The 19,012-nt window shown below is 36.6% G+C and overlaps 1 protein-coding gene across 1 annotated transcript; it reads left to right on the top strand.

The window, feature by feature from the left end:
• The first annotated feature begins 220 nt into the window (after positions 1-220).
• On the top strand, positions 221-18,834 carry LOC129371499 (uncharacterized). The gene is made up of 25 exons (XM_055048100.1): positions 221-309; positions 2,545-2,743; positions 2,834-3,014; positions 3,906-4,031; positions 4,232-4,425; positions 5,690-5,840; positions 5,918-6,030; positions 6,599-6,677; positions 6,778-6,912; positions 6,992-7,048; positions 7,125-7,910; positions 10,444-10,590; positions 12,583-12,637; positions 13,681-13,894; positions 14,880-15,063; positions 15,152-15,292; positions 15,592-15,797; positions 15,895-16,042; positions 16,132-16,250; positions 16,333-16,411; positions 16,511-16,645; positions 17,183-17,257; positions 17,344-17,552; positions 17,634-17,851; positions 17,949-18,834. Exons 1-25 carry the CDS (start codon positions 296-298, stop codon positions 18,313-18,315), a joined length of 4,332 nt encoding a protein of 1,443 aa, XP_054904075.1. The 5' UTR covers positions 221-295; the 3' UTR covers positions 18,316-18,834.
• Positions 18,835-19,012: the final 178 nt, after the last annotated feature.

Genomic DNA, 19,012 nt, shown 5'->3' with positions numbered 1-19,012 from the left:
CAAAGTTAATTTGCAATTTAAAGATCTGAATAGATAAAATTCATGCTTGAAAATAGAAGTACTTTTTTGTTTTTGTAAAGATATAAGAGGAAATTTGAGGGGGGTTGTGCTTTCACATCACTTTACAAACACAGCTGTACTTAAATAGATTCATAAATGCTTACCGGTGCAACTTATAACCGAGAGAGGAAGAGGGGAGGCAAGGGGAAAGGAGGGGGATGAGAACAGAGAGTAAATTAATGAGGGGAAAAAAGGAAGGAGGAATACAGACGGTTCATCTGAGGATTGTGCTGCCATGTTCAGATTAAGGTGGGATTTTTACATTTTTATAAATGCAAATAGTTTAACATGTGGTAATCAGCACTTTAATTGTGTATTTTGTTGTGCGTCTTTCTGTGTTTTTCTGTCAGAATATGCAAAAGTAATAAAAATGTTCATCAAAAGTTCTCTTCTGTCACTTGATTTGCAGTTTTTGGCAGTGACAAATAGAGTCCTAATAAAACTTTTGCTAATACTTAGTTGACAATTTTTTAGCTACTGTTGTAGCATTTCTTCCAAAATGTAGCCGTTTTAGTTGCCTGAATCTGAGTGTTATTTTCTTTAAAGATGCCAGAAATGATAGATACACTGTAGAAGTAAACGTAGCATCGTGGATCATAAAACTGTTCGTCTGAACCTTCTTTCCTGCATAAGGGAAAGTGATTCATCATGAAAGTGACTGTTCCTCTCACCTGTTGTCAACTTTTCATTGCATTTGCATTAATTTATAGATAACTAAATGGTGATAGCAGCTCTTCCGTTCTGGGTTTTATTGATATTGAGTTGGCAACACAAAGTCTCTCCAGATACGTAGTTCTTCTTTTTCCTCACAACGTGTGTTTTCAACCTCTGTGGTGTTTGCTGCAAACCTTCGGTTGAGCACTTCCTGAAATTAATTTTTTCTTTGTAACTGGCATGTCAACATGACATTCAGCATGGTTCCTCTTGAAATGCTCCACAGATCAAATTTAAAGCAAAGACGAAAAGTCCTGCAGTTTGATACCGATCCACAGTTCTGCGTGGAAAAATGCAACGGTATCAAATAATTACCAGATGTCAGCATTTTGCAACAGATACTATTGTGCAATTTTTTTTTTAGCCTCTCCCATTAACTTTACACAGTAGACCCACTGAACACTAATTTAGTTCTTTAAAGAGGTGAGTTTTATCTTGAAAATTTGCATACATGTATGAAAGAACATAATAGAGCCATTATTCCTGCCTGCTAACATTGCTAAACATGTTGAACAGTGAATTATTAATGAAAGATAACAGAGGAAGGAGCTTAAATCATCTCGCTGGAGGCAAAAATACAATTTTATGTGCTAAGTTATCATTGATATCCGTTAACGTTTCAGCTTAAGAAATTAGAAAAATGTCTAAATTCATAAATTTACAAGTTGTGTGTTACGTGAAGACTCGACCTTTGTTCATCCCTTCAGTTTAGAAATCTCTGTGTCTGAATGATTCCTTGCTCTAATGTACTGAAGCATAAACACAGGAAAAGAACCATAAAATAATCAGAAATATTGATTGGTAACATTTTGGAAGCAAAAGTCTTATTGTTCAAGACTTTTGAACAATAAAATAATAATTTTATTGTTCATATGAACCACAGCTGGCTATTGTTATTTAAAATCTGCAGATACTTAGTTAGAAGAAGACTTAAAGAGTTAAAACACCAAATTTACATTAATATGCACAATGGAAACTGTCTCAGCTCTACTGTAAAAGCTAACATTTACAGTCTTCCTCCTGGGAAACAACCAATCAGCATCAAGGGAAATAAATGCAGCTCCTGGATTGGCTGGTTTGTGAGCACAAGCCAATAACTTGTCAAGCAGTTATTCTAGTTTCCAGACCTGCATTTTCTTTAAAACATTTGCTTAGGCCTGTCGCAATAATGCATTTTTCAGTATGATAAATTGTCCTACAAGTTATTGTGATAAACGATCATATTGTTTTTTTGAGACCATTTTCAAGGAATTTGACGGTAATGGCATAATAGTGCAAAGATACACATTCACAAAGAGCAATAAATTTACAATTCCAATGAACATTTAACACCAGAACTGGAAGATATTTTAAATATGACAACAGAAACAATAAATAAAATCAACTAAATCTCTGTAAACAAACAAACAACAAACAAAAAGGCTAGTTGAGACCAAAGCATCAGACTGAAGACTTCAGTCATCCAGGTTTTCGTAAGATAAGGGAAAGAAAAGAGAAAAAATATTTATGATGCAAGTGAAAATAATTGAGCTTGTTTCAATTTATTATGCGATTAATTGTTTTATTACTTACATGGAAAAATTCATAAATGTTCAAATTGTCTGTGATTAATCTGGAGTTACATTTCACAGAAAAACATGTTCTTCGGCAAAGAAAGTTTACCAAACTTTCCCTGAAACTCATGGTTTGGGATATTATCATTTTAATTTTTTATGATCTAAGATTTTGTAATTAAGATATTTCCTTTGCAATATTTGCACATTCTTTCAGTCTCTTTCTTCTTCTGCTGCCCTGCTCCTCATATTCCACGCTGTTGGGATGGGTGGAGTCTCCTGGGTATCCCAAGGGGTATTTGCCTCACACCAGTTTAAACTGGACCAGGTGCGCGCCCAAAGGTCAAACCGTCTCCATCAGACTGATCCACCTGGACCTGGAGAACAGCCAAGACTGTGAAAATGATGCTGTGAAGGTCAGGCTTAATGACGCCTTCATCTCTTACTGCAGAAAACTGCTGTGAATAAGTTGATAAAAATATCTTGTCTGTCGTGTTTGCACCCAGATCTCATCAAATGGGAACCTGATAGCTCTTCTGTGTGGGGAAAGAGACTATGAGGAGCTTCATGAGACGGTGAATCCACTGCTGTTCTCCTCCCCTGGCGGCTGCCTCACTCTTCTGTTTCACTCCGATTACTCCAACACCAAGAGACACACTGGCTTCAGAGGGTTTTATACGCTTCAGGGTGAGAACGAGAAACAATCCGTACTTCCACGTTCAGCAAATGTTTTTAGCTTGTTTCGTGTCCAGCTCAGGTGACCTAATGCACTTCAGATAAAGGTCAGGTTTATTTTCAGACAACGAGTAACTGCTGCCAAAACTGAACTGGAAACAGTTTCGTTGTACATGTAAATTAGTTCATGTGTACTCTACCTTTTCATTTTCATCATGTAAATGCCTCAAAACAAAAATATGCCTCATTCGAATCAATTTTCTAATTTGCTAAATTAGAATGTTTCTGTTTATAAAACAGATTTTAACATCAGCCAAAGATAACCTGAATAAATAGACAAATTAGCTACCAAATTCTTATTTTATTTACTTTGAAAAATAAATCCAAACCAACCACACCTCATGAGAAAAAGTACATTTTAAATAAATTTACTTAAATAAAAAGAAAAATTTGTCCCACTATTGTTTGACCTTGACAATCCAGAGAAATTTTTAATATAGTAGAAATTTTGCTGAATGAAAAAAACTGAATTTCTAGAAGTTCTCTTTTTTTATATTTTATGTTATTGGAGGATAAATTAAGCCTGGAAATATTTGCCCATACGCTACAAGTACATTTTTATAACTTTCCAGGCTTTAAGACAAAGTAGGAAGCATAAAGTGGTGACTTTATTGTTATCGAATCGGAGACAAAAAGAGAAATAAATTCTGGGGCCTTTCCACTTCAGTCTGTTTTCCACCTAAATCTAATAGTTGGAGCACAAAGGACAGACATTACATAAAATTCCAGAACATGTTTGTCTCAGTCAGACGATCAAAATAAATGTTTAATATAAATATTTAGTAAATACTTTAACGAACATATCTTAAAGATGTTCAGGGTCTTTTTTTTTTTACTTTGCAGACTTTAATGAGTGTGAGGATGAGGAAATCAACAAATGCACTCATTTTTGCCATAACTTCATCGGAGGCTACCGCTGCTCCTGTCGTCATGGTTACCACCTGGACGAGGACAAACACACTTGTGCGGGTAAGAGGTGTCCTTGTCCAACGTCAATGTCTAACATGACAAAGGGAGGAGGACAAAAGCGAAACACGAAGTGAGAACTGGAAATAGGAGAAGCAGAAGTGGAAGGTCTGGAAGAAATGGAGGCTGATCTTAGTCAGGTTTAATCTCTCTGGCAAAGCGATGAGCAGGTTGGCAATGAGCTTGTGTCATCCTAAATACAGGGGACTGTGGTGAGAACCTGTCAGGGCTGAAAAGAGGCCAGATATCCAGTCCTTTCTGGCCTGGAGAGTATGCAGAAAATGCCAACTGTAAATACACCCTGTCTGTGGAGGACCACCTTCAGCTGGAGCTGCACTTCTCCGAGGGTTTTGATGTGGAGCAAAGCCCTGAGGGAGACTGCATGGATGAGCTGAGGGTGAGAGTCGAGTCACAGTTCTCAAAACCTCCAGGAAGGTGTTTTTTTTTTTAAATTTATTTATTGAAGCGATACTCCCTGCACAGTAAAAATAAAAAAAGAGGAAGTTGAGACTGAAGTGTTGAAAACTTGGATTAATCAACCAGACGACATCCTGTTTGATGCACCGGGGTTTGACTTCTTTTTTTTTTTTAAACTAGTTTCACTCTTATAGATTTAGATTTTTATTATTCTATCACTGTTAACTCGCAGATTTGGACATCACTAAAAATTTAAATTGGCCTCACTATCATGTGACTGCACCGATGAAGATGCTGCTTGTAAACAGTGTGTGAAGCAATAGGTATCTCACTTTCCCAAGCTTCATTTTCTCTTTAATATTTTAGATTTGTATGTGCAAAAAAGGTTCCACGGGAAAATCCACAAATACAATAAAATAGACTTTAACTACTAATAACTTATTAAATTATGAAACTCTCTATGGTAAAGAAGCAAGCAAATAAAATGTAAAGAATATAAAATATGTTTTATACCTTTATTATGACACTAACATTTGCTTGTGCTTCATTGTAGAGTAAAACTCACATCTTACAGTGGTCAATTTCCTCCGAAGTAGCTTGAAATGATGTGTCATTTAAGGATATTGTGGTTACCATGCTGGTTAGGTGTTGGAGTCTGAAAAAAAAAACTATTTACCATCAACGACCCGCACAGCATCACACCCACGCCTCTGTGTTTTACACAGACAACCGCATTTTCAGATACCATCAGGTCACCCTATGTGTACCTTACAAAATCGTGAAAGTCAGACCAAAGTCCAGATTTAAAGGGATTTGTTATACAGACACGAAGTTCAGGTTCCTAAGCAGCAGCAGCAGCAGCAGCGGCAGCAGCGGCAGCGGCAGCGGCAGCAGCAGCAGCAGCGGCAGCAACAGCACAGCAGCAGCAGACTTGAGGGATTCTAGCACATGGTTCACTTTAGACTCGTGAGGTTGCTGATTTGAGGTCAATGATGTTGCAGTATTCAGCGGTGCAACTTTAATGCTCCTACCTCTGAACCCAAACAAAGCTTGTTCAAGTGAACAGAGTGCAAAACTGCTGCAAAGATTCAGCTGCAAGAAGTGTTTTGTTTTCTCACTGAAAACATATTTGTGACGTTTACAATGTTTTAAGATTTAATAGTAGTACTGTGTATCTGCATGCTTTATCAGGTGTTTGAGAATGTTACATTTTAAGACATGCACTGTGTTGATGTGCTTGACAGATTGAGACTCACTCTGAGACTTTGGGTCCATTCTGTGGTAACAAACCCCCACCTCCTCCTCTTCTCACTCACTCGAGTCACGTCCAAATCCATTTTATCTCTGACGGGTCTGGGACTAACAAGGGCTTCAATCTCCACTTCAGAACAAGAGGTAATGCAGCTCCTTTTTAATACAGTTCCTCCCAAAAGGCTCCTTAGTATATCTAAAATCACTGCTCTTCCCTGCAGATAAGGTCTGTCGACCTCTGACCTCAAACTCAAACATGACTCTTCTGAAACAAGAATATCATCGGGGAGAATCAGCGACCGTAACTTGTGATCTTGGCTATGTTGTGGATTCAGTGAGTCCTCAAATAACACCTGGTTACAAAAGAATATTTTTTGGAAGTTCTCTGTGTTTTTTCAACTGAATTAGGACTGTTTTGCACTGAATCCCAAAATAATATCCATTTTTCTCAATCAAGTCAGGTTTTTAATCTAATCTGATCTTCTGACTAAATTGATGACATTATTGTAAGTCTATCGATTCATTTCCATTAAAATTTCTCCTAAAACCAAAAAAGGTTTTAGGAAAAAAACAATTATTAACAGAGTGTATTAATTAAAAGATCCAAGCTTGCATTTCTGTAAATTGAGTAACAAACACTGATAAGGTAAATTGAACATTAAGTCTTCATAGTGCGTGGACTTCAGTTTCTTCGAACGCCTCTTATGCTCAGCAGCAGGTGTGTCTCTCTTCAGAGTCCAGCAGTAATCAGCCATCTTCACTGTATCCCAGCTTCCTAATCTTATAAGTATCTTCAGAAAGTTGAACCAATGTGATTTTTTGGATTCAGCAGATCAAAATTACCCTAAAACAGTTAGAATATCCCCAGACAATATTTGTTAAGTTCTCGTTTTGTGAAACAGGCCCCTGGCAATCTATCGAGACAGTATAGCACAACCTGCCAGAGTAACGGTGTATGGGCTCCCCTGTACGCCTGTGAAAGTGAGTGGGACTAAAACCAATCTGTGTTTCTCCTGAATCTTTTCTTACTCATTTTAAACGTCCTGCCTCTCTGCGTGGTGATTTTTGTTTCCCGCTCTAGTTGTGGATTGTGGTCGGCCGAATCTTGGACATGACAGCATCCTTCAGCTGGTGAATCCAGAGGATCAAAACACAAAGTATGGCAGCCAGATCCAGTTTTACTGCACTTCAAACTTCTACACGCTGGAAGGACATGGTGATTATGCGAGTCTCCCACACTGTGGTATATCTGGTGTTGCTTGTTTTTAAACAATGTGGTTCCTTATACCTTTCAGATACAAGCACTTGTAAGGCCGATGGCGAGTGGACCTTGATGCCAAAATGCAATGAAGGTAGGAGAATGCCTGCTTAACTACTTCTGAACTAAATGACTTAATTTGCTTTACTGATGACTTTTGTGCATTTCAGTGTGTGGAATGCCAGAAACGTCAAGCACAGGCAGAATTTTGGGAGGAAAGGCGGCAATGCTGGGAGAAATACCATGGCAGCTTCTCATAACAGAGCCAAATTTCGGAGCAGCATCGCTGATAAGCGATCAGTGGGCCGTCACAGCAGCACACGTTGTGAACGGCGTCGCAAAAGAATCAATTAAACTCTACGGTGGACTGATAGATACAACAAGAACTGATGTATCTCCCATTCCAGTTGAAAAAGTCATAGTGCATTCCAGCTACCGAGAAGCCTTAATTCAAACAAATTATAATAATGATATAGCTCTGATAAAATTCAGGTCCAAAGTGAAGCTTGGCCCAAACCTCCTGCCTATTTGCTTGCCAGAAGTAAACAGAGGTGTGATGGAGGGAGAACAAGGCACAGCGTCTGGCTGGGGGGCTTCATTTCAAGATAATAAGTGGCATCGTACAACAGATATCTTACAACACGTTGATATTCCCGTTATGTCCCTCACTGAGTGTAGGAACACACCTCGCCTTTCTAACAAAGCCATGACTTTTACTAACAACATGTTCTGCGCTGGAGGAAAAGGGACAGACAGTTGCAGGGGAGACAGTGGCGGTCCTTTTGTTTCACCCATGTTGTCTTCAGGCGTCGGCCCCCACTATCTGATTGGCATTGTGTCGTGGGGCTCTCCCTGTGGGAGATATGGTGCAACAGGTGACAAGAAGGGTTATTACACCAAGGTGGAGAATTATGTCAGCTGGATTAATGAGATCAAGAAAAATGAAACAAAGAGTTAGGAAAAACAAAACATAACACTCGTCTCAATCACAATTAACAACCATTGATCAGGGGTAATCAAATTATTGATACTAACCAATTTTTAAAATTTCTTGAAATCAAATATTCAAACATTAGCATTGTTTATATGACCTATAGTCACAAATCTATATCATGAGTATATTTTCCACATGGATAAATTTATTATGATGCTTTGTAATGTATGTGAGAGTTACATATTTTATAAAGTTTTTAAGTTTTGCCATGTAAGTGCCAATAAACAATTACATTTATGGTGTTGTTGTCAGTGACATATTATTAACTGTTTTCATTATTGCTGCCTGAGCATGGGGCTGATTTCTGGTTCTGAGGTAAACTGAGGTTTCAAACACATTATGTTGAAACCAGCTAAAATCTTCTGCCACACCGTTTATGTTTAAAAGTCATTCATCAGGTTTGTATTCTACATTTTACTTAAGGCTACAATAGTTTTTTATTGCTCACTCAAATGAAAAATCAGCTGTTTGGAATATTTTCAGTCACCACAGACAGACAAAAAAAATAATAGTGTGGAGCAGAATCCCAAAAAACATTAGTTACTTGAACACTGCCAGATTTTTATCCTCCAATTTTACTGAAGTTTATTAAAAATGAAAATGACATATATACAGACAACATAACTATTCCATTCAAAATACTATTTTTCTAGTTTGTATGGTTTCAATGACGTGTTTAAATTATACCATTTAGTATGAAATTAATTTCCTAACACAATTATACACAGAGTACATATGACTAACCAAACTGTTATCATCCTGTGAGAATCTGATATTCAGCAGTAGTTACTACTGAGTAACTGAATAACTACTCTTGTAGTTACTCAATAATTTTCAGCCAAAATCACCAGAATTGTAAATTATAGTTTCTGAATTATACTGACAAAATCAAATTACTGGAGGCAATAACTAAGTTTGAATTAATTAAGTATCAAAAAGGCGTCGGTATGATCCTTCATACATTGATCTAACATTACAATTAAGACTTCTATAACGTGCATTACATTAACAAAGTACTCCTGTGATAATGAACAGCCACAAATAAAAAAATAAAATGGTCGGACTGCACAGCGTGAACTGAAACCATGCTTATGTTCTCTGAGAAGAGGGATTGTGGGAAATGTAGTTAGAAAAGAGAAGCGTCAAATCTAACATCTTGGTTTGCATTATTATACATAATAATAACAAAAAACTTATGTTTACTAGCGTAGTGTTTTTATATACAAACTTGTTCCTTGACGAGGCTATGCTAAAAATTATAAACACCCCCATCTAGTGGTGAAATTAATTATGACAGCTGATGAATGAGCCAAATATGTCTCCAATATTGGAACAGAAAAACATAATCTAAAATAGCATGAAACATGACAGTTATTAATCGTATAACATAGTTATATTATTCACAAAATATCATCTTTATGATATTTTTTCTTTGCTGTTCACAGTCAAACATGAACTGGATTTTTGCCAAGATAAACACGCCATCATTTCTGGCATTAATGTTTCACTTGTATCTACATGATGTTAGTACACAACTGGATCAATTCAGACATGGACATATTCAATGCCAAGACTGGTTGGACATCTTTCATCATATGGTGAGTTTAGAAGATTTTAAAAAAACTAAACTATGACAGAATAAAACAGCTTTTAACATAAATTTTTCCCACATAATTATAAAAGTCTCTAATATTAAAGCAATTACTTTGAATATTTTATTCTACTTTAAATAATTTCTCACTAAAGCATACTGTATTAGACATAGATGTCATAGATCTACTTAGGTATAAGCTGTATCATCTGAACTAAATAACTTAATTTGCTTTACTGATGACTTTTGTGCATTTCAGTGTGTGGAATGCCAGAAACGTCAAGCACAGGCAGAATTTTGGGAGGAAAGGCGGCAATGCTGGGAGAAATACCATGGCAGCTTCTCATAACAGAGCCAAATTCCGGAGCAGCATCGCTGATAAGCGATCAGTGGGCCGTCAGAGCAGCACACGTTGTGAACGGCGTCTCAAAAGAATTAATTAAAGTCTATGGTGGACTGATAGATAGAACAAGAACTACAAGAACTGATGTATCTCCCATTCCAGTTGAAAAAGTCATAGTGCATTCCAGCTACAGAGGAGCCTCAAGTCAAACAAATTTTAATAATGATATAGCTCTGATAAAATTCAGGTCCAAAGTGAAGCTTGGCCCAAACCTCCTGCCTATTTGCTTGCCAGAAGTAAATAGAGGTGTGATGGAGGGAGAACAAGGCACAGCGTCTGGCTGGGGGGCTTCATTTCAGGATAAGAAATGGAATAGTACATCAAATATCTTACAACACGTTGATATTCCCGTTATGTCCCTCACTGAGTGTAGAAAAACACCTCGCCTTTCTAACAAAGCCATGACTTTTACTAACAACATGTTCTGCGCTGGAGGAAAAGGGACAGACAGTTGCAGGGGAGACAGTGGCGGTCCTTTTGTTTCACCCATGTTGTCTTCAGGCGTCGGCCCCCACTATCTGATTGGCATTGTGTCATGGGGCTCTCCCTGTGGGAAGGGTGGTGCAACAGGTGACAAGAAGGGTTATTACACCAAGGTGGAGAATTATGTCAGCTGGATTAATGAGATCAAGAAAAATGAAACAAAGAGTTAGGAAAAACAAAACATAACACTCGTCTCAATCACAATTAACAACCATTGATCAGGGGTAATCAAATTATTGATACTAACCAATTTTTAAAATTTCTTGAAATCAAATATTCAAACATTAGCATTGTTTATATGACCTATAGTCACAAATCTATATCATGAGTATATTTTCTACATGGATAAAATATATTATGCTTTGTAATGTATGTGATTACATATTTTATAAGTTTTTAAGTTTTGCCATGTAAGTGCCAATAAACAATTACATTTATGGTGTTGTTGTCAGTGACATATTATTAACTGTTTTTCATTATTGCTGCCTGAGCATGGGGCTGATTTCTGGTTCTGAGGTAAACTGAGGTTTCAAACACATTATGTTGAAACCAGCTAAAATCTTCTATCACACGTTTATGTTTAAAAGTCATTCATCAGGTTTGTATTCTACATTTTACTTAAGGCTACAATAGTTTTTTATTGCTCACTCAAATGAAAAATCAGCTGTTTGGAATATTTTCAGTCACCACAGACAGACAAAAAAAATAATAGTGTGGAGCAGAATCCCAAAAAACATTAGTTACTTGAACACTGCCAGATTTTTATCCTCCAATTTTACTGAAGTTTTATTAAAATGAAAATGACATATATACAGACAAACTATTTCCATTCAAAATACTATTTTTCTAGTTTGTATGGTTTCATGACGTGTTTAAATTATACCATTTAGTATGAAATTAATTTCCTAACACAATTATACACAGAGTACATATGACTAACCAAACTGTTATCATCCTGTGAGAATCTGATATTCAGCAGTAGTTACTACTGAGTAACTGAATAACTACTCTTGTAGTTACTCAATAATTTTCAGCCAAAATCACCAGAATTGTAAATTATAGTTTCTGAATTATACTGACAAAATCAAATTACTGGAGGCAATAACTAAGTTTGAATTAATTAAGTATCAAAAAGGCGTCGGTATGATCCTTCATACATTGATCTAACATTACAATTAAGACTTCTATAACGTGCATTACATTAACAAAAAGTACTCCTGTGATAAAGAACAGCCTGTCACAAATAAAAAAATAAAATGGTCGGACTGCACAGCGTGAACTGAAACCATGCTTATGTTCTCTGTGAAGAGGGATTGTGGGAAATGTAGTTAGAAAAGAGAAGCGTCAAATCTAACATCTTGGTTTGCATAATTATAAATAATAATAAAAAAACAAACTTATGTTTACTAGCGTAGTGTTTTTATATACAAACTTGTTCCTTGACGAGGCTATGCTAAAAATTATAAACACCCCCATCTAGTGGTGAAATTAATTATGACAGCTGATGAATGAGCCAAATATGTCTCCAATATTGGAACAGAAAAACATAATCTAAAATAGCATGAAACATGACAGTTATTAATCGTATAACATAGTTATATTATTCGCAAAATATCATCTTTATGATATTTTTTTCTTTGCTGTTCACAGTCAAACATGAACTGGATTTTTGCCAAGATAAACACGCCATCATTTCTGGCATTAATGTTTCACTTGTATCTACATGATGTTAGTACACAACTGGATCAATTCAGACATGGACATATTCAATGCCAAGACTGGTTGGACATCTTTCATCATATGGTGAGTTTAGAAGATTTAAAAAAAACTAAACTATGACAGAATAAAACAGCTTTTAACATAAATTTTTCCCCACATAATTATAAAAGTCTCTAATATTAAAGCAATTACTTTGAATATTTTATTCTACTTTAAATAATTTCTCACTCAAGCATACTGTATTAGACATAGATGTCATAGATCTACTTAGGTATAAACTGTATCATCTGGTTTAATTGATTTAGTCGCTGTGTTTGCTCTTTTCTGTTTGAATCGACTTTGGACCAGTGGCTCAGATCATCAAACTGATAAACAGATTGAAGTCTTGTTTGTCTCCAGGTTTCTGCATGTGTAAGTGTGTTTTACTGCCTGACTCAGGTAAGGTCCATTCCTCCCAGTGTCCTCAGCTCTATCCCGTCAACCTGGAGAAGCAGTGGGAGATCATTGTGTTCTCTAAAGAGTTTTTATGTGTTTTTTTATACAATGCTAAAAATGTCCTCATCCATTTAAACCATCAAATATTGTAATGCCCTCATATTGTGGTTTGTGTGTTTCTTCTAAAATGAGTTTAGCAACGTTGTATTGCAGTATTAAGGTCCCAGTTTGGGCTCTTTCTGCATGAAATATTTATGTACTTTGTGTCCTTATTCGAGGTATTCTCCCATAGCTGAAAAACAAAAACTTTCGATTAGGATTAGGATGAGTTATGACATAAAACCAAACATTTACTGACTTGTTCTTTAAAGGGGCGATGCTGAAAAAATATCCATACCTCCCTCTGGTGGAGGAATTATTTATGACAGCTAATGAATGAGCCAAAGATGCATAAATTACAGTTAAAGAATAGCAAAGCATAATCTAAAATAGCACAATTTATAAATTATTACAATGCCATATCCAATTCTAATCACAATTTTTACAAAATGCTATCTGTTAAAAAACAACCATACTTGATTTTTGCCAAGACAAACATGGGGTATTCCTGGCATTAGTGCAGTGGGTTGCTTAATAGTTGAAACAGGAGCCATTATGACATTAATGTTTCACTTGTATCTCAGACTTGTGCTGGTGCACAGCTAGAACAATTCTGGCATGGATATATTCAATCTCCAGATTAGATGGACATCTTTCATCATATGGTGAGTTTAAAGGATGTTTGTGAAAAATCAGTTATGATTGAATTAACCTGTTTTTGTCCAAATTTTTTGTCTTGATTCTAAATGTCTCTAAAATGCAAATATCTGATTGTTTTCCTGTACTTCAAAATATTTATGACTCATGTTTGAAAGCCATTTCATAACAGGTAGATGGTTGACTCATTGCCATAGATATTCTCAGCTATAAAATGTATCATCTGCTTTAGTTGATTCTGTTACTGTGTTTTGCACTTTTCTGTTTGAATCGACTTTGGACCAGTGGCTCAGATCATCACACTCTGATTAAACAGACGGACCTCTTGTTTGTACACGTCTCCAGGTTTCTGCATGTGTTGGTGTGTGAGTGTGTCCCACTGCCAGACTCAGACCCTCCGATGTACGGGGAGATCCATTCCCCCCAGTATCCTCTGCCTTATCCCCCCAACCTGCAGAAGCAGTGGGACATCAGCGTGCCGGAGGGCTTCCAGATCGTCCTGACCTTCACACATCTGGACATTGAGGCCTCTGAAGGCTGCTACTACGATTCCATCACAGTCAGAGCAATATAATACTTTCAGAATTATGCTCAAAATGTGAGGATAATTGCTCACATTTTGCAAAATATTTAACATTATAAGGAACACACTGGTTTGGACCTAACAGTCTTTTTTCTTGTAGAAGATTAGTTTAATAAACTAATGCATGTCAAAGTCAGTGTTATCAAACTATTTTCTGAGTTGGGATTCCAATATGATCATGGAAATATAATTTCTGATTTGCAGACTCTTTCTTATTTATCTTTATTTTTTCATGTTTATTTTTTTCTCAATTATTTTTTTTCTTATTTTCACCAGTGGTGGCTGGTGAAAATAATTCTTGATGGGGCTCATGTACCAATAGATTTCCCTTTGTAGTCCTTGTACTGGACGATGTTCAATTGATTCAGTGGAAAGCTGTATACTGTACCTTAACACTAAAGGTAGAAAAATGACTACAAGTCCAGGATAATATAACACTTTTCGTCTAGCTTATTAGACGAAATGTTCTAAATGTTCTAAAAGTTCTAATTTAACAACATGTTAAATTAGCTGCAAGTAAAAACTCTATTCTATAACTTGCAAAATATACAGTATTTAATCATTAAATAAGTGTCAACAGCTGAATCAGACTCAAAACTGTGAAAAATGTCAGACTTATGCATGATCACCTAGTAGTATAACGCTAGAGAAATAACAGGCTAAATTTTATGAAAACTGTGAAGAGTCAACCAATAATATCAAGCAGCAGAGGCATTCCTGGTTATTTCGCTTCACAGACTAATACAACCAATAAATATTCATAGTGATTCACACCACCACTGGTGCGAGCCACTTATTTCTAATCAGAATTCAGCCTACAACCGTTTTATTATTATTATTATTATTATTTACTTCTGGAAACAAATATGAAATCAACTAAACATGCAATTGTTTCTATGTACTTTTAAATAAAGTTTTATGGGTAGTATTTCTTCATCTTATTTCAGATCTTATTTTGCAGGTCCTATATGATGAAAAGGTGCTTGGAAAGTTTTGTGGCAATGAGAACTCTGCAGATGGACATCACCCCGGCTACCAGCCCATTTTGTCTCCAGGCAGCAGACTCACCCTGATATTCCAGTCTGATGACTACAACCCGGACCGGAACCAGAATGTGGGATTTTCTGCTCAGTACCAAGCAAAAGGTGTGTTTTGGAAATTTTCTCATGTGATAAATAATAGATCTTTAATTTCGAATATATACCTACAATATGGATAATTTCATTTCACCAGACCTAGATGAATGCTCTGCACCAGAACCTGAGGACGGATCAGGTCCACTCTGCTCTCAGATCTGCCTCAACACACTTGGGTCATATCTCTGTGCTTGTCACCATGGCTATGAGCTACGCTCAGACCAACGCACCTGCATGTGTAAGTTTGGTTAATGCAGAGAATGGAGCATTTGCTCATGAAGGGTAAATCTAAAACCAGTTTTCAGTACTCTGTTGCCTCTTGGATATAAAATCAAAAGAGAAATCCATAATCAATTAGTGTTGTATCAGTTTCTCAAAGTAATGGAAAAATTGAAACTTTTCCCCTTTTGACTTCAAGCTGTGAGACAATGATAGAGCGTAAGATACCTTTTCACACAATCAAATGAATCCCATGTAACACTTTCCTTCCACATTGTGGTTATGCTCAAACCTTTCACTGACTTTTCTTGTGTCTAGTGTCCTGTGGCGGCGGTGTATTCGATGAGCTAGAAGGACACTTGATGAGTCCAGGTTATCCGAACCCCTCGCCAGATGCTTTGTCCTGTCAGTATATCATTTCTGTGGAGTCCGGCTTCACTGTCTCACTTAACTTCTCTGACAAATTTCACATTGAGAGTGTGGACACAGAGGAAGGCCCAAAATGTCTCCATCACTGGTTGGAGGTAACATGAATCAGCTTTAACCAGCTGTAGTAAGATTAATAGATGTAAACAAAACTCCAAAATGCAACAGCAAACTTTGAGCATTTCTTTCTATAAGGTGATCACCCCAGACAGAAATCCCAAGAAGCTGTGTGGGGGAACAAGCCCAGGATTAATAAACACAAACTCAAACATTGTCAAGCTGGACTACAATATTGATAATCAGGGACAAAGCAATGGATGGAGCTTGGACTACAGCACACAGAGTGAGGGGGTGAAAGGAAATTAGAAAATTAAGAGCGTCTGAACATCGAACATGCCAATGATCACACATTTTTGTTCCTCGTGTGTTTAGGAGTGACATGTCCAGCTCCTGGTGAAGTCGCCAGAGGAAAGGTCACCCCTTCCTTAACCGAGTACTTCTACAGAGATTATATTTCTGTGCGCTGTGATGAAGGATACAAACTAATGATGGTAAGTTTAAGCACTTCTTTTAAATTACATTTTAAACACCACAATGTTTCAATGTAATGTGTGTCACTTTTTTCTTGGTCAGAATGGTGTGGAGATAAAGAGTTTCTCTACCATGTGCCAAAGCAACGGAGAGTGGCATCTCCCACTGCCTGAATGCCACAGTATGTCAGCTTCATCTATCATGTCCAACAATGAAAGTGTGAATAACCATAATAAATGTTTTGCTGACAAATGTTGAATCTTTTTTTTCTCTGCCACAGTAATTGATTGTGGAGAACCTGAACCCCTGCTGAATGGGGGAGTTAACTTCCTGTCTGGCTTCCAGAACCAATATCTTTCTGTTGTTCAGTATCACTGCAATGAACCATTTTATACACCATATGGTGGCAATAATGGTAAGATTTTACTATACAGTCGTAACTTACTGATTTAGATGCTTCCAATAAGCTGCCATGGCTGGTAAAATGGTAAATAGCCGGTGCTTGTACAACCCTTTACAAACCACAAAGCACTTCACTCCACATTCAGTAAGATAAAGATAGATTGCTGACACAGCAGACAGAAGCGAGGCTGCCATGCATCAGCGATGCCAGGCCCCCTGAAAGACATTTTGCATGCATGTAGGTCAAAGCCAACCTATATTTATAAATAGTTATGTAAATTATAGCCAGAATCTTTCAGGATTTTGAAAGACCGCAGCTATATTTGAAGGTTGAAGAGGGAAAAATGCCACATACACTGTTATCTTGCCGCAAAAGAAAAAAAAACAAAACAAAACAAAAAAAATGTTTGTTGCAAAGTAGCTGGATTTTTGATTTTTCAATAATGGGTGAGGGTTGTTGGACTCCATGAAATTAGTAACTTTCAGATGCAAACAGTAACCAATAAGTCTCAGTATTTATAAAGCTTATATAACATTTTATTCTTTTTAGTTTCTCTCACCTGCGAAGCGGATAGACAGTGGAGATCCAACCATGATGTCATTTTAAGACCAGCATGCCTACCAGGTATCACTTTTGGTCTTTTAAAACATCAAAGCACATCTTGATGTCACTATGTTTTCTTTATAACTACAAACTTATATCCTATGCAGTTTGTGGTCGACCGACAAAACAAATTGAAAATCACTTTCAGAGGATTATTGGAGGAAATGATGCTGCAAATCATACCATCCCATGGCAAGCTTTAATAAATGTAGGTAGCAACAGGGGAGGAGGTATGATCATAGCAGATCACTGGATTTTGACTGCAGCTCACGTGGTTGTAACTAAAGAACAAGTAGCACCTCCTGAGGCTATATCTGTAAGTAATACTGTGTAATCTTCTGATTTTGTCCACTAACATGTTTTTTGAAAAACTATTTTTCTTTTATGTTTTTTGTAGATTTACCTTGGAATTACAGATGTTAACCAAATTACTGAAAATTTGTCCCTGAATGCAACTGCAGTTTATGTTCACTCTGAATATAATAATCCAAACGATTTAAACTTTGACCACGACATTGCTTTGATAAAACTTAAAGATCCGATCACATTCCAAGCAGCAATAATGCCACTCTGTTTGCCATCAGCGGATGACACATATGACACGGGAATGATCGGGTAAAGAAACAGTAGGCTTTCAACATAATTTCAAAAATATCAAATCTCTTTTACATAACTGATCTTTTGTTCTGTGAACCCTTCATTTTTTTTTCAGGCTGGTATCTGGCTTTGGCATTACAGACAAAGGCAATCACCAGCGTTATCTAACAAATAAGCTGAAGTATGTACATATTCCAGTGGTGGGACAGGAAAGATGCAGTAATTCTTTGAGGGGAAAACCTACTAGCCAGACACCAAAACTGACAAACAACATGTTCTGTGCTGGAACTCCTGATGGCGGGAAGGACTCTTGCCAAGGTGACAGTGGAAGTGGCTTCACTCTGCAATCTGAAAATGGACGATTCTGGGCTGCTGGGATTGTCAGCTGGGGGATCAAATGTGGCCAGAAAGGAACATATGGATTTTATACCAAAGTGGCAAACTATGTAGACTGGATTAACAAGATCATGCAGGAAAATTGAAAGCATTCGGTTATTGAAGCTTCATTGAAGCATTGAAGCACTATAACAACTTAAGCTATATACACAGAGAAAAACGAATCTATGGTGAAATAAATTTAAGACAACTGAAATCTGTGAACCATAAAAATTCAAGTTATTATCTTTACACAAATTTACATAGTATTGAGGTAAGAAATGTTTGTTCAAGATACAATTGTTTTCAGAAAATAAATTGCTTACGTACTAAGAGCCAATCTTTTTAATTCATCACACAACAAAAACAATCTTGTCATCTTTACTGTGTTCAAAACACCAAATACTGCTCATAAGCCATGAGACCAGCAGTGATTTGAAGTACACTGACAAAAAGATTCTGCTCTATCTACTTAAAAAAATGAAGTTAAATTAAATTAATGTTCAGGATATTCCCAGATGTTACTTCATTTCTGCTGAAGCAAATCTCTAAACCAAAGAGAAAGTTTTGAACATTTGTACAACTGATTTCTGTATTGAAAAATTAAACATGCACTGATGACGCCATGTTTTTTTTTCTTCTTCATTTATGTATGTAGCTTAACAAAAGGAATGCTGTTGGTGATGTAGGCAGAAAAAGTACATTTGATGAGAGTAACATTTCAGCTAAATATTGTTTACCATGGCAAAATCTACACCAAATACCTTATTTGCATATCACTTGTCAAGATGTGATTGCTATTTA

This window comes from Poeciliopsis prolifica, unplaced genomic scaffold (genome assembly GCF_027474105.1).
Source record: "Poeciliopsis prolifica strain line A6 unplaced genomic scaffold, Auburn_PproV2 SCAFFOLD026, whole genome shotgun sequence".
In the NCBI taxonomy this organism is placed as follows: domain Eukaryota; kingdom Metazoa; phylum Chordata; class Actinopteri; order Cyprinodontiformes; family Poeciliidae; genus Poeciliopsis; species Poeciliopsis prolifica.
This window is presented reverse-complemented; position numbering and strand designations above follow the sequence as displayed.